Source organism: Desmodus rotundus, chromosome 11 (assembly GCF_022682495.2).
Source record: "Desmodus rotundus isolate HL8 chromosome 11, HLdesRot8A.1, whole genome shotgun sequence".
NCBI lineage: Eukaryota > Metazoa > Chordata > Mammalia > Chiroptera > Phyllostomidae > Desmodus > Desmodus rotundus.
Genome location: NC_071397.1, coordinates 29,285,811 through 29,302,996, shown reverse-complemented (window position 1 = coordinate 29,302,996; position 17,186 = coordinate 29,285,811). Strand labels below are relative to the sequence as shown.

General features: G+C 37.6%; 1 protein-coding gene across 1 annotated transcript in view; it reads right to left on the bottom strand.

The window, feature by feature from the left end:
* Positions 1 to 17,186, bottom strand: part of COL19A1 (collagen type XIX alpha 1 chain) — a 335,696-nt gene that overhangs the window by 128,241 nt on the left and 190,269 nt on the right. The window contains exon 15 of the mRNA XM_045184877.2: positions 16,788 to 16,841. Coding sequence (XP_045040812.2) covers positions 16,788 to 16,841 — 54 coding nt within the window. The remainder of the gene's footprint in view (positions 1 to 16,787; positions 16,842 to 17,186) is intronic.

The following is a 17,186-nucleotide window of genomic DNA, read 5'->3' as shown; positions in this document are numbered from 1 at the left end:
CCCCGCAGTCCTTTCCCTGGAAACCACCATTCTAATCTCTTTCTGTATGTTCCACTTTCTTAGATTCCACTTGAATGATTTCACAGGGCATTTGCCTTTCTCTGCCTGACTGGTTTTGCTTAGCATAACGACCTCAAGGCTCACCCATGTTGTACCAAACAGAGGATTTCATGGCTTTTCATGGCCTCATTATATAATTTTAACTCACAATGTGTAACAATATCATGTCATATGTCGCATCTTCTTTATCCATTCACCTGTGGAGGGACACTAGGTTGCTTCCATATCTTGGTCCTTGAGAGTAACGCTGCAGTGGAGGTGAAAATGCAGGCACCTTTTTGAGGGCCTGCTTTCATTTCCTCAGGTTACGAATCCAGAAGTGGAAATGCTGGACCATATGATAGTTCTTTGTTTAAACTTTTGAGGAACCTCTATACTGTTTCCCATAGTGGCTGTAGTGATTTATCAATACATTCTCACTAATAGTGCACAAGGGTTTTCTTTTCTTTTCTCAGAGTACTTGCCAACAATTGTTACCTCTTGTCTTTTTGATAAGAGCCATTTTAACAGATGTGAGGTGATATCGCATTGTGACTTTAATTTGTATGTCTCTGTTGATTAGTGATGCTGAGCTACTGCTTTCTTAACTTGCAGAAACGAGTTGATTCCATATTTCTAATTTTTTTCTTTAACAACCATCATATCTCAGTACATAACAATAGTTGCTTTGACCCCATTTTCCATATTATCTCAAAATTTCAAAAATCTTAAATTTAACACATTTAACCTTTACAAATTCACATTTTTTACCATGTTACTAAGCCTATTGTTTCATTCAGCTGATATTTCTTTGTTAGCAAGACTTTAAAATTTTTTCTTTTAAGTATAGTTGGTAATCAATGTATTAATTTCATGTATACCATATTATGATTTGACAGTTATATATCTTACAGTGTGATCACCACACTAAGTCTAGTACTCATCCAATCTGTTCTTTATTTCAATATCTCTGGTTAGATTTTGCAGCAAGACTTTCTTGATAAAGGAAGCAGCATGCTGGTTTACCCTGATGGCCTGGTTAAGCTCATTAATCAGGGCAACTTCTGCAGAATGTTTCCCTATCGCTGCAGCTGTCCCATCAGAACATATTACTGTAAAAAAGTGAACTCCAAGCCATAGTTGTTGACAATGTAATCCTTGATATTTTTCTATAGCTCAGAGCTAGTTATCTTTGTTGCCAAAGAAGCTGAAGGGAAAAATTCTTCCTTATATCACAATCATCTACAACTTCAAAAACACCAAAAAATTTGCCACCTGTGCATTGTCAAAATGCAGTAAAAATATTTTGCTGGTTTTATTTGTTCTTTGAGTTAGTATTAGCTATTTTTTACATTTTTCAAGCAATGAAATCTTTGCTACATATTCACTCAATATTTCCAAATATCTTTGATGTCATCTTTAACTAATGCCTCAACAATGGTACCTTCATTTTTGTTTCAGTACTATTTTATAAGACATCTCCAAAGAACTAACATCTAAATATGAAGTGATGAACATTTGCTTCAATTGGCTTTTAAAGGCAATGTTCTCTATTTCAAAATTCTTCTGGTTTTGAAGTTATTTATGTTTTTGTATGTAGAGATTGCCTGCATGTTGATGGTTTCATCGCTCCATTAGCCAGTTTATCTCTACAAATAACATGCTATGATTTAAAGCTTCTCTGTCAATGAACTGAACTCAATATATGAACAACCGCACTTCCCAGTAAAGCTAGCATCAATTCTTGTGCTCTTCATTACTTTGGAAACACTTCCATGGTCATCATTAGTTCATTTGTGCTGAAAATATAAGTAAAAAAAAAAAACTGTCCTGTGAAGCTGGTTTTTCCAATAGTTAGTTAGGGTTAAATATCAGCCAATCAATCAATCAATACTACAAATTTTACTTCCCTAACTTGATAAAATTAAAATAATAATTTATAAAAATACACGATTGCATTTCCTTAGATTTTTGTGCATGACAGTTGACAAGCTAATCTCAGAATGCCACGTGTTGTGATGGGGCCCCACTGTTCACGGCTTGTGGGAGGCTAGCACCCTGTGACCCCTCATGTGAGTTCAACCACGCAGCAACTCATTTGCAGTCTGTCCTACTGGATGAGTCCAATAAGCTCATGCTTAGATTACACAGCAATATTAAATTGCTTTAAAAGCTTCCAAACATGTATTTTAACTTTCGGTACTCGTTATGACTCAGTAACACTTGGAGTACCACACTTGGGTAGTATTATACTGCACAGTGCCCATGGTTTGCTAATTCCCATCTCTTTCACAGGGACACTCCTCTCAATTTTTCTACTTCTTTTAAATCCTTTTAACTAGATAGACAGTGGACTATGCTTTCAAAGTAAACAAATGCACGCGTAATTGTAAGGAAAATGCAGGTCAGGCAGGGTCTACTTTCTTTGACCTTGTCACCCCTTCCTTTTTCTCCATCCCATAGTTCTCCAGGGATGGTGAGGGCACATCATTCACAACCATCTTGTTTCATTGGCTGACTCTTCCCCACTTGATTAATCGCCTGTTTTAGGGCTAGTTTAGCTCATTTCAACGTCTCTAGAAAGTGATGCTGCTGATATTTTTGTAACAGAATCAAACTAGGTAAAACAATTGAAGTCATAGAATATTATCCAAAAGTGTCACTTTGATTTTTTAAGGGATGTCTACAAGATTAATAAAATCTGAACATGAAAAATAATAAAATCTGAGAACATTTCATAATCTTGTTCATCTCTAGAACTGTGTTATTGCTAGAAGATGTCTAATTGTTGGAAATGATGTGGCAGAAAAAAGAGGCAATAAATTATTTGTTTTTAAGAAAAGCCATTATAGGTAATTAGATTTGAAATTGAATAGCAAGATATAAAGAAGGAGTATAGAGGTGGAACATGAGGGGGATAATTAAGAATGTTGCAACTCTTAAGAATAAAAGATTAGAAATGAAAGCCTCATCACACTAAATGCTGTGGGGAATTCACCTACTTAATTTTTGCTTCAGCTCATCTTATACTAGAAATTATCTAATAAAAGTATATTAGACACACTCAAGTCATGCAATTTTGACAAAATAAAAAAGAAAGGGAATAGTGCACCATTTTAAACATTAATTTAGAAGCACAAATTCTTTTGAATTAGTAATTTTTTGCCACCCCATTTTAAAAGGTTTTTATCTCTATGGTAACCATGCAAAGAAATACACCATATTCATTTTAATCAGTTCACAGTGAAAAATATTTTAAGCCCATAGTAAGTTAGCAGTATACTATACAAAATTTTATAACTATAACTGCAAGGATTTATTTAAAATACACAGGCAGGACCACTTATCTGTTAACTAGACTCTTGACATTTCCTAGCTTAAGAGTTATACTTAATTAGCATGCTTCAGAAATTTCATATCATTTGAGATAAAATAAATGACAGTTTACAGAATGTGTACAGAGATATAAAAAAGTGAAAATTGCCAAAAGCAATAAAGATAAGAACAATTTAAATTTGGTAATATTTTACTCTGACATTATTTAGATTATCCCAATAAAACTAAGTTTTCCAAGAAGTTAGAACTGTATTCTAGCAAAACAGATTTATAAAACAAAATAAATGAACTCAGACAAACAGCTGATAACAAAATTGTTCTTCTAAGATACCACTGGTAATTTACAAAAGAAAAAAAGCATAGACAGGGTAAAAAGAGATGCCTACATTTCCACCGGTTGCTTCAAGAATCTAGCAAAACTCTGAAATTGCAGTAATAGACCTTTTCTTCTCCAAATGCTCCACCTCTCTCCACCATTTTTAAAAAATACTTTTGAATTTTATTGTTGTTCAAGTACAGTTTTCGGCCTTTTTAAAATCTGGCTTCCTCTACTTCTGCAATCCCCTCTGGTTTTACTTGACTAAATAGGGCTTGCTATTCATGAAGGAGAAAAGTAGTAGGTATCTGAAAACTATGAACAACCTTGAGACCAATGCCTCTTATAAACAGCAAAAGATTTATTAAATTGGATATATAAAATAGATATCTTTCTGTTGACAAGATGAATATGCCTTGATTCCTACTTTGCCCCAGGTGAGTGCCAACATCCCTCCTCTCTTCCCAGGGGTCGTCAAGGTGGAGGTGCTGATCCATATTTACACGGGTGCCTTTTCTAACCTCCTCTGGTACTTCCGGGTTTTTATTTTCTGTTGCTTTCAACTTCAGTTTCTCCCTAGTCATTGGCTTCCTTGCCTCAGTTTACAAATGTACTCAGTTACAAAAATCAAATCTTTTCCTTGAGCTCTCCAAATGAAATCTTAAGCCACTTCTCTTTATATCCCAGCTTCTGAAAAGAATAGTCCCTCATCCTCTGCCTTTTGCAATACTTACTACAGTTCCCAAGACCCAACCTGCGAAATGTCACATCCACCTCCACACAGAACAGCCACCCTTAGAAACCACCTTTGTTCAAGATCACCAATGGCTTTGCCTCAAACCCCATCTTCCCTGATGCCTCTGAAGCATTTCCTATCAGTTCACCACCTCCCCCCTTTCAAGTGTTTACTTTTCCATACTTTTAACACTCTCTTTCACCTCCCAAACCACTAACTTCAAGGTTCTGCCCTCAGTGATATTCTTTCTGTAGTCCCTCCCTTGGAGGGGGATTACCCACTCCCGTGGCTTCAATTATCACCATAAATTGACGACTTCCTAATAGTAAACTCTGTCCGTTTCCGTATGATCTCAGTCTAGATTTTAAAGGGCTGGCACATTTCCATTTGCAGGTCCTTTCAGCATATCTAATGTTTTTAGGTTCCGAACTGACTCATCTTGTCCAAAAGAATTTTGTCCTCCAGTGTTCTTTACTTTGGTTAAATGCACTATCGTCATTTCAGATTTGATATATCAGTAAACACTTTGATACATAAGTCCCTTGCCTTGTCTCTCTGTTCATTCTTTCTCCCTGATGTGTGTCCCATCTGGTCATTTACTTTGTTTTTATAAAATGTGACCTGAGTTTAGTCTCTTATTACTTATTGATTAAACTGAAAGAATAGTTCTGTCATCTGCTCCAATAAACACACACACACGCACACACTCCCTCTCATGGCGAAGTTAATATTATCAAAGCCTTCACTATGTCTTCACTTCTGCTTAAAAGCCATTGCAAACACTGCTTTGGTAATATTAAGGGTGGCATTTTATTCCACCTCTGGTGCCGATGCTATTGGTACCAGATTTGGTTGGTACCCAACCATCATAGGTATTGGTTGCTAATGACTTCTGCCTGCACCCCTCTCCAGAGGCTGCCTTAGTCTACAGGAGCTGGAGATACCTGAGAAGGCAGTGCCTCTATCCCAACCCTGTGTGTTGTTGGGTATTAAAGCCTAGCCCCTGCCCCCAAGGTAGGACAAAATCTGCGATGCTCCTGATTGCCTAGTAGGATCAGGCTGAGGCAAAACTTCAGAAACCATGTTTTTGCCTGCATTATTCTTCTTCCTGTTTCTGCTTTCCTCACTTTTCTTTCAGGTTTCTTCTGAAAATCACATGCACAGGAATTCCATCCTAGGTTATGCTTTTGGGAAAACCCAACCTAAGCCACTTCTATGGTACCTCACACAAAACAGGAACTCAAATTTACTTTGCAAAACAGATTACATTTGTTTTCCATGGCTCTACTCTCCCCTGAGAATTGAAATATAACATATTGAAAAACTAAACTGCTATCAAATTAAACATGCTTTGCGAGTTTTGTGCTATCACCTAAAGTAACTCAAAATACTGTGGAGTTTTACAAAGTTAAGGTCTTATATTATTTATTACAAACATAATTTGCTGGGTTTCAAAGTCATTAGGCCATAAAAATGTTTCATGTTCCAAATGTTTTGAATTTTTGAAAACTTGTATGGTAATATTTCCCAAATTGATTAATAATGTGTGATTATTGGTTTTGGCAGCCACCCACCTATATATTCACTGTGTCCCAAATGGATGAGTAACTTTGTACTTGACATTTCCAAAGGTACACGTACCAAATAGCTACTAATGTGTGTAGTGTGATGTACGGAATAAAAACACTGATGCAGGAGTGTCAGCATATTGCCGGTGTGGTGACAAGTGTCTTCTGCTTTTCCATTCTCTTAAAATGTTCCTGTAGCTAAGTAGTTCGTATTTATAGGACTCTTTATTAGCACACCTGTCACTAGGGTGCTTCCAAAGTGCTTGTGGCTTAATCCCATTATATACCTTGAGGGCTAAATTGTGACGAAACAGATAAATTTAGATGAGAATCTTGAGCAACTTGCCTGAAGTCACAGATTCATCCAATCCTACAGCTGATAAAGAGCAGCTCCGCCTCCACCCTTGACCCTCCCTGACCAGGCCACACTGGTTCCCAGCTGTTGGTGCAGGGTAAGCAGGCCTGGGGACAGAATGTGTACTCTTTACAAAATGCGGGGACCCCAAAAGGGCCAGCGGTCCCTGTGTACATTTGTTCCTTAGTAATGTGTGGCCTTAACTAGAAAAATAAAAGAGCTTTGGTTAAATTGTCAATATTCTGCATTTCAAAGACATGCAAATCTAGATTTTGGTTTGGGACCACAAAACAGACAGTGGGTGTTTGTCCGTACATAGATAACTAAAGACATTAAGACATTAATAGCCTGCAGCCTTGGAGAATGGCTGAATGTTTCTGGACCTCAGTGTGCTTATTTGGTAGACAGGAGTGACAGGACGGTTTGCTTTCAGCTCTAAACTGCAGAAGATTTGACGTCCCTGATATGGGCCTTCCTCTCAGGCCCTTCCCTCTGAAGCCCCTCCCAGGCTGTCCAAGCCGCAGGGCCTAGGTGCCTCCAGCGCGAAGGACTTGCCAAGGGGTGCTACTCCCACAGCAGAGACCAACTCTTGGGTCTATTCATATACGTAAGCCATGCGGTGCCCACATCCTATTTCAGAAACATGAAACATTTCCGCCTTAATCCAAACAACAGAGAGAGTTTATAAAGTTATTCTGTTACACAAATAGTGTCACTTGACTCTTCATTTAAATGGATAAGAACACTAGCTCCTTGTGGTTTATCAACCTATACATGTATTACTGAAACAAAAACACTGGTTACCAGTTATACATAAATATGTTACCTCCTTCCCAGGGCCCTCGTCTCTTGTGTTTCAACTGCACTGCAAAGACTCACTAATTGGAGTGAAGTTTACCACAGTGGACCACGGGCACATGGTCCTTAACTAGCTGTGGTATTTAACTTCACCTAAGGGATGGCCTATTCTCACCAAGTCTGGGCTGCATCTCCTACTGTGTCTTGTTTTCACCCGACTCTAATTAGACTGAGTGAGAAGTTGTCTCCCAACATCTTGTTCCTTTGACTCGTCTTTCCCACCTGTCACAGAGTGTGAGGTAAAGCGGAGAATTCTTGTCCTTGCTACACAACTACTCCCTTGCGAACATTTGTTTCACATTAACGTATATTAGCTGCTTCCTCTTCTTCCTGCCGTACTCCATTATTCCCGAAGCTATATCCGTTACAGCATTGGGAACACCAAGCTAGAATGAGCAGGGGTATCTGGGTGCAGGGCACTAGGAGAAAACTGTGAAGTACAAATTTTCAGATAAAGCAGACCAATATCATTCCTTGAAATCTTTTCAATGTCTTCTGAAATTCTGATTCTAAGTCTTGAGGGACATCTAACTGACAAGAACTCTGAAATGCTGGTAAGAAATCTCACAAGTATGAAATTACACCTAAATATGTGAAACAGTCGATGGGGAAGTCACATGCTTAATAATGAATCACATGCTATTTGGGACCACATCACTTAGGACTAGCACAGGAGGTTATTTGTAAATAATATATTTTTGCTTTGAGAAATGTGTCATATGACAAAGGGCAGAAGACTGTTATGCAACTCTTATAGTCTATACTGATGTATCACTTAATCACTGAAATAGGGAATAAAACAATGGCAGCACATAGAACACTTTATATTTATACACACATACAAAGTACAGCCCCCAAGGCACATAAAAAAGAACTAAAGTCAGATTGCAAATGTACATAATCTGTACATATGATATACAGTGACACAGATGCTTATAATGTGTGAATGCCTTACATTCCTAGTAGAGATAGTACTTCACACAAAGAAGATATAAACGCAAAATAAACCATTATGTGATTTAATATATGGCAGAATTTATACTATTTTTCTCCCTGTATATTTTTCTCCCTGGGTGGCTAATTTAACTCAATAAGAGCTTTCTCAATTACACAGTATCACCCTTTTACAAGTGTTAATTTTAATAGTCTCACAGGTAAACCGGGGATAACTGGATAATCCTAAATGATTGAGTTTCTTTCTAAAGACAGCAAGGCAAAGCCAGCAGTATAAGGCACTACAATGATAGTGAAGGTTCCCCAAAGTGGGTTTTGAAGCTCAGCAAAGAGAAATGCAGGGATAAATGTAGATTGGATCATTTTTATCTTCTGAATCTCATTAGTTTTGTAAATTCTAGTAAGGTGTTGGGTGAAAACTGCATAGCTCTTGAGACCAGAACAGGGTACATAATTTCCCAGTCACCCATTAAAAATGTCAGATATGCTCAAAGTTGATATCTCTTGTAAACTCTCGAGGCATCCTCAAGGAGCCATGCTTAGGAAATTTCACAGGAAGTAAAGTAGAAATTTAAAACAGGTACAATAAACATGAACTGCTCATTGTAGAATGCAGGACCTCTAAAATGCTATTTTAAATATGTATATTTACGCATTTATATATGGATCCAAGCAAAAAAGAGGTCTTTCCCCTTATATTTATGTTTTACCTAGGACCAGCATTAAAACCATTATTTAATATAATTTTGCTGTTAACAATACAAATTCTTGACACCAGGACACTAGTCACAGCTTTAGTGAGTGAGCAGAATTTTGTGCATGCTCACTGTGCATTTTACAGGTCAGTGTCAGCTTTAATACATAAAGATAAGAAGACAATCTTCTATTTCCTTCTAATCGTAATGTTCAACTAACAAAATTACTGCCTGAGCTGGAAATTCATCGCTCTTCATTCTTTTCTTCATAATCTCCTCCCCCAAATTCAGACCCATGTAACATAGTTTAATTCCAACTACAGACAATTGTTAGTGGTTCTACTGGGCACTGAACTTGTTTCATTAAACCTCTGAGGTCATTTTAGAGCTGTGAAGTTAGCATTGTCCTAATAACCTATCCTAAAATGAGAAGAAATATTTATTTTACCATATGGGAGGCAGGTCTGACCTGAGTTACAGGCTTGCTATGTTCTATGAAGTTTTCACTAAATACAGCGAGGCTATCAGGGTATAATTTCATCGAAAAATATAGCAAGTCTCATAAAAACAAATCAGCTTAAGGAAAATTTTGCTTAGATGAGCCCTAGAGTATGTGAAAACAGAAGCAGTGATTTTGTTGTCCTTTTTCCTAATGAGATTGATATAACTCAGGAATTATTAGAACATTATGTTACTTGTATCTTCTTATGTGAACCATACAAATTAGTTCAGAAATAAATAAGCCAAAAGAAGAACAAAGTGTTTTTCCATGAACACCTTGAATGTATCCACGATCAACACAGCTTATGCTCGAAACAAGCATTAAGGGCGCAGCTACTCCACAATAAAGACAAAACCCTCATCTCTGTTCCTTCAAGGAAAGAACATAATCTACTCCACATGTACAAAAGCTTTTAGATTCTTAATTCTATTATGAAGCTGGACCAACACCAGGCCTCATAAAGCTTCTGGGCTGTTAGAACTTGGGCATGGACATACAGGTAAAGTAAGAATTCAGGTGAAAATTAAATAAAATGGGTTCAACGGAGTGGTAGTGAAAACAGCCATTTTACCTTAAATAATTTTTCTTGGCCAATTAAGACATTCTCTTTAATCAGTCCCAATACTCTGAAGTTATATGCTTCCTTCCCTTCTTCAGACAGCTTCAGATCCCCAGTCTGGGATGAGAATCAGACAATCGCTAACTCATACACAGCCTGCTCCTCACAACCACGCTGTGGGGTAGGGATTATCAGAATCTCCATTCTCTAAATGAGGAAACTGAGGCACAGACAGGCTGAGGAACTTGCCCAAGGTCACACAGCTAATGGTGGTAAAGCTAGGACTTAAATTCAGACTGTCTAGCCCTAGAGCCTAGGTGGCACCTCCATGTTATACCCCATGTTGCTCAGAGCCTAAGAAGCCAGCAGACACACTGTCCGCCCTGTCCTCCCACATTTTGCAGGACTGACCATCAGATTACCGTCTTGTTGAGGAGATATGACCCGGATCCTTTGCCATCAAGCCTGAACTGACATAAAGAGACACAGCCAGATCAGGGCGAGGGCTAAGTGTGTCCAGGTTCTCTGTGTGGTTTAGAATGCAAGGAGTCCTGACCCCAGATGCAGGGTCCAAAGCTGGCTTGGAGCAAACACGTCAAAGGAAAGTAAAATCTGCACACAAAAATGTGGGAAGGAGAGTTAGATGCCGACAGATGCAAGAAAACAAAGGGGGGGGGTGGTGGGGAAGGGCCGTTGCCTGCAGAGAAGACGAAAGGCGCAGGCACAGGAGCTGAACTGAGAGCACAGCTGAAGGAATTTAAAACGTAACAGTTCTGTTCAGGATCCAGCAACAGAATGCAAGAGTGAGGTGTCATTTTGGTCCAACCAACCAAATTTCTGTTTGGGGAAGTAATTATAGCTGATTCACCAGTAAATGTTTTCTTTTTTTCCTTTTTTCAGAGACCTAGAGAGATTTCTTTAAACAAACAAACAAAAAGCCATGGTAGATGTATACTAACCTAGAGATTATTCAGACATGCACTTCATGTAACTATAAAGGAGAAATCCAAGGTTATGTTAAAATAATGATTTTTTATATTTTGGGAGTTCTACTAGGAGTATTAGAAAACCCCAGAGGAATCTGTATCTTAGAGGGGATGCTTATAAATGCCAGTTCCTTTGAGGAGTCCACGTGAAATGCAGCTGCCGGGAGCCCTCCATTCCTCACTAAGATACGTCTCTGGGCTTCCACCCAGTGTCTGGCCTCATCTCTCCCCCGGACTGACTGCCCACTGCTGCCTCTCCTTCCTCACCGTCCACCGCTGATTCTCTCACACCTTTTCTTACAACTTACGCTTCTGACGCTCTCCGATTATCCAACTAAAACTTCTCTCTCAGCTGGCACCAATTCCAACCGCCTCTTTCCTTATCTATCACTTCCTCCCTGACTTTGTTCCACATTTAAATCCTACTGAATTCTCCTTGCACCTTGAAACTCTCTTCTGTTGATTCCTTGGCCCTGTGATGCCCTGGTCCCTTCTGGGCCCTCTGTCCTCATCACCAGTGGACATCCTCCTGGGCTCCAGGTAACTGACGGCCCGTGGTGTTCTTCTCCACAATTCTCCTCTGTGGCTTAGGGTCAATATTCAATGTTAGTTGAATTTAAAAATATTGTATTAATCTATAAAGGATGTGAGACACAAAAATGTGGCAGCCAAATGTTTTACTTGTAGGACTTCAAAAAGATAACAAAGTGAAAAAAAATTTAATGGCATATCAAAGACTCAAAACAGAAAATCAGGATGTTAAGAAAAAAATACCTGCAAATCTCAGACATATACCACTCCCAAATATTGTTGAGGTTAAGAGCAGTTTTTAAGTACAAGAAGCTTGCTACTACTATATTTTATTAATGAACACTTTATAATCTAAGAACTAGCAGCTTAAAAGATAATGAAAATAATAAAAACAACTAATAAAAATTTCAGACAGAATTGTGTTGCGTTACTTGTAAGAAAATAATATTTTTATTGTGCTTATAGAAAACTTTACACAAAGGGTAAATGGAATAAAAATTTATTAATCAGAATCCTTATGCCTTAATAAAATTAGTAGTAATAGTAACAAGTCTGATGTTTGGTACTTTTGATAGTATATTTATGTAGGATACCCATATTTGAAACTTAGCATAATTGTGAGATATTGTTAGAATAGAGGATACTATCTACTTAATCACTGAGGAAAGCTAACAAGTCAATAATTTATCTAAAATTAAATGTTCTGCTTTCCTTAGAAACATCATGCCTAGAAGTGAGGCATATAACACTTGTCACACTTTTTATATTCCATTACAATAAGCTTAATAATAAACTTAATAATAGTCAATTCCTTCCTGGTCAAACAGCTGTAATCAAAATGTAAAAGTTTCTTGACAATGGATCAATAAAAATAATTTTAAATATAGATTTTTCTGTTGTTTTCTAATGCAAACTTCAATGAAGCAGAAAAATTACTGGCCTTGTCTTTAAGAATGTGTGTGTGTGTGTGTGCGTGTTTGTACACACACACTTACATTTATATGTCTCAAAGAGCTGAGTTCTACCTAACTCTTGCACAGGGAAGGAATAGTGGCACTAATAGGGACCTATATGTAAGAACACTCATTTCTTAAATTAATTTGCCTCTCTTTCAAGTAGCCTGTAAAGCAGAATAAATCACTGAGCATATTTGGAAATAATGATTTGTAAATTTGGGTAATGTCAATAATACCTACTCTAGCTACCTTTTGCTGATAAATACAACAATTGTAAAAAAACGGGAATAATGACAAACCACATTATCTAACAGCACCTTTAAAATTCTATTCTTTAGTTTCTAACACTGTGTCACACCCTTCATAAAAGAGAAAATAAAAGTCATGTAAAACTCTCTGGACTCTACCTATTTATAAATGGAGTACATTTCTGTAAAATAGTGGTTGAGCTTTACAATTTGAATAGTGGTTGAGCTCCACAATTATCATGAATAATGCATAAGTTTAATTTATTTTTAACTGGCCTTGTGAAATGTAAGCTTTGCTAGGGTACCATTTCAATTTGAAGCATTATTATTTTTCAAAAGCCTCATTTGTTCCTGGCTGGTGTGGCTCAGTGGACTGAGTGCTGGCCTGTGAACCAAAGGGTCACCAGTTCTATTCCCAGTCAGGGCACATGCCTGGGTTGCTGGCCAGGTCCCCAGTAGGGAGTGCATGAGAAGCAACCTCACATTGATGTTTCTCTCCCTCTCTTTCTCCCTCCCTTCCCCTCTCTAAAAATAAATAAATAAAATCTTAAAAGAAATAAAAACAAAACTTGTTTTAAAAAAGCCACATTTGAATTTTTTTTTAATTTCAGCTAGTCTGATAAAGACTCTCATAATTACCTTACAGGCCAAATTAAGAAATGTGGGTGGCAAGGAGGTAGAATTCAAATGTCTTTGTTCATGATTTGATTATCACGGCACAGAACATCAGTGGCAGACAAGATGGCAGCCTTTGCAGTGTTACACAGACTCGTCAGGCCCTGTCTGTTCAGGATTTATTAATGATTTCAGTGAGTAGAGGGGAGGTTTATCAAAATTTGAGGTATATATATTTCTGGGAGCTATTTCACTGGAAAAAAACCCCAAAAGTCCAACCAATAGAATGGTATTATGGACTAAAATCCAGAAGATGAAATTTAACAATGACACAGATCAGTTCCGACTCCATGACTCCAAAGGCAACTGAACAGCAGGATGGGTGAAGATCTGACTTGGCAGAAGTTTTCATTAAAGCGAAAGAGAAGAAGCATTGAATTGACCACATGTCAACATGAGTCAAAAATACAAGAGCAGTGTACCCCTAAATATTGGTTAAGAGGGTAGATCTCAGGTTACACATTTACACACACACACACACACACACACACAGGCATGTCCGCCATCTCAAACCACCTAGGGAGTATAAGTTGGGTTTTTTTGGAGTTATAACTGAAAATTGGTTTATTATTATTTCCTACTTTATGGAGTTATACTTGACAATTAAAAATTGTACATATTTAAAGCATATATCTTGATGGTCGATATATGCTTACACATTGTGAAATACCACAATCAAACTAATTTAACCCATCCATCATTTCACATAGTTTCCTTTTTCATGTGTGGTGAAAACACTTAAGATCTACCCTTTTGGCAAATTCCAAGTATTTAATACAATATTGCTAACCTATGCTGTACATTCAATCTCCGTAACTTATTTATCTTGTAGAGCTAAAACTTTGTACACCTTTACCAAAATCTCTCCATATTCCCCTCCCTCAGTCCCTAGTAACAACCCTTCTACTCTCTGTTTCTATTAATTAGACATTTTTAGATTCCACATACGAGGAACCCAGTATTTGTCTTTCTGTATCTGGCTTATCTCACTCAGCATAATGTCTTCCAGCTTCATCCATGTTGTCACAAATGGCAGGATTTCCTTCGTTTTTAAGGCTGAGTAAATTCCATTGTGTGTGCATGGAAAGCATATGTGCGTGTTTTTCTTTATTTACCTGTTCATTGGTCAGTGGACTGTACACTGTTTCCATATCTTGGCTACTGTGAATAATGCTGTGATGAATGTGGGAGTATAGATATCCCTATACTATCTATAGAAAGTGCTACATTTTGTCTTTTTGATAATCATTCTAATAGGTGTGATATCTCATTGTAATTTTGATTTGCATTTCCCTGATGATTAGCCATGTGGAGCACCTTCTCATATACCTGTCAGCCATTTGTATGCCTTCCTTTGAGAAATGTCTGTTCAGGTCCTTTGCCCATTTTTAAATGCGGTTATTGATTTCTTTGCTATTGAGTTGTGTGAGTTCCTTATATGCCTTGGATATGACCTAGAGAGTCTGAGTTTTCACTCAGTTTCCAGGAAGGGGTAGTTACCAGAAGGAAAATATTCCCTGGATGAGAAGTCGAGTAAATCAGAAACATGGCCTAGATGCATCATTGTGAGAAAACAGAATAAGAAGCTTAGAAATTAACTTCGTAAGGTCATTTCATCTAGTTCTCTGCCCCTAATGAGTTAAATGCTTAAGGCAGTTTCAAAGCACAGGTCTAACAAGTAATTTTTAACTTTTTAAAGTAAGACTATTTAAAACTTTGATTCAGGTAGATTACTGGACTCGAGGAGAGGCTGGAGAACTAAAGGGGAAACCACAGGCACACACACGTGTGTGAGAGTAGCACCCAAGTATGGATCCTTTGTAAGTAATTTCAGAATAGCATCGTTCCACGCACTAGCCATGCATCCTGCCCAGATAGCTTCAAATTTTCAGTTTTTCCATGAAGACTACAGTAGAATTATAGCCTGTAGGGCTATTGTGAAGAATAAATGAAATAATAATTATGAAGCACTTAACACATTGTAGATAGCCCATAAATGTTAGCCACTACTCAAAAGATTTTTATTTTCTTAGCCATCACACTTATTAACTCCTTTTGTGTTCACCAAACTAGACCCTGGGGATAAAAAATGGACATAGAATTTTAAAAATTAAAAAGACTTGGATATCACTTGGTCCATTTTTTCCAAATCAAATATTAATTATAACACCAAAAGAAAAAAAAAAACAATAGAACCAGAGCTGCTCTAGCAGAAGGAGTTAGTTTACAAAAAAAAAAAAAAAAAAAAGAAAAGAAAAAGAAAAAGGTCCAATACCATACACAGAAGCCTGGCCCAGGCTTAGGTTACAATGGAAGTATAGTGTCTATGGTACAGGGTGAACTGGTCACATTTTACCATGTGCTCAGTAAGACCGCACATAATCGGTCCCATTCCTGATACCCCAAAGGTCCATGGGCGTTTTCAAGGAAAGACTATCAGAATAGTAGTGGGTCAGGAAGTCATATGATAAAAGAGTTAAGAGAACTGAAATTTTATTAACCTGATAAGAGGTAAGCCTTGGTAAAATACACCACTGGTCCTCAAATATTTGAAGGACTTTAATATATTTGAAGCAACAGACTTATTTGCCAGACAGCAGACTAGGAATAATAAAGAAAAATGACTAAAAGCCAGATTGGGGTTAATATACTGGGACAGAGGAAAAGAACATGGGATTGAGTCAGAAGCCCCAACTTCAAGTCCTGGTTCTACTTTTAATTAGCTCTTTGATTTTAGGCAACTTATCTAAACATTATGAATCACAGAATCCTCACCTGTAAGGTTACAGAAGTTGGTAATACTCAAATGAGAAAGCACTCATAAAATATCTTAAGATGTGAAAACAGTGTGAAAATAGTAATAGTAACAATATGTCACAAGAATGGGTGCCTCGTTACTAAAAATGTTCCAGTGCAGTTGACTGGTTATCACTGCAGGGGTTCGATGAGACTCCCGGACCAGAGACAGAAGGGATTGTCACTCTCCCAACTGCAAGTACAACCTACTCACTTTCCATATAGCTTATCTCAAAGGCAGTAGACAGTAATGATATGAAGTTACAAAGAATCACTAAAGGTAATAATTTAATTTGGCTAAAGAAGGTAGTTAATATCCACAATCTTTTCAGAATTCACAAACAAGCTGGAATTCCACAAAGGTACTCATCAACTGTTCAAAAAAGTAAGAGCTTAACTCAGTACCCCCAAATATGAGGAAATATACTTTAGATCCAATTACAGTTAAGTCATTTTACCCAAACCGTATCTCTACATTTGTGCTGCCAATCCTGAAAATATACAGAAGTGTTTGGATTGTCTTTGTCAAAATCTCAAATCTCAAATTTCAGCCTTCAGCTAGCTGATACTCTCCTTATGCCTCTCTGCTTGCTCTATTTTGGTTTTATTTCTGTTAGTGTCAGAAATAAGTAAGTCCTGAGTTAGTAACGCCTGCCAGTTGTTCCAAGTTTACTTACCCTCGGACCCTCTTTTCCCGGTGGACCTTGGGGGCCTTGAATCCCCAGGGAACCCTGTGAGGAAAGAGCGAGGACATGTTAATAGATGCTTCCATGTACACCTGCCTCCCAAGGAATGTTGTGAAAGTTAATACCTACTTTACTGTTTGAACAAAACTTTTAAAGTGATTGAGTTCTTCCAAGGTTAAGCTATGTAACATATTCATAACAATGAATTACCCATCTTCAACTGGTTTATCTTCATAGTTTACTCTAGAAGAAGAAAAAAGGTGACTCCAAACCAGGGGTGAGGCCCAACGTTCACCCCCAGTGAACATTCCCACGTGATCAGAACCACGTTTCACCAAACTACCATAAGTAAATAGTAGCAACGTTTGCAAGCAAAAACCACAATGCCTC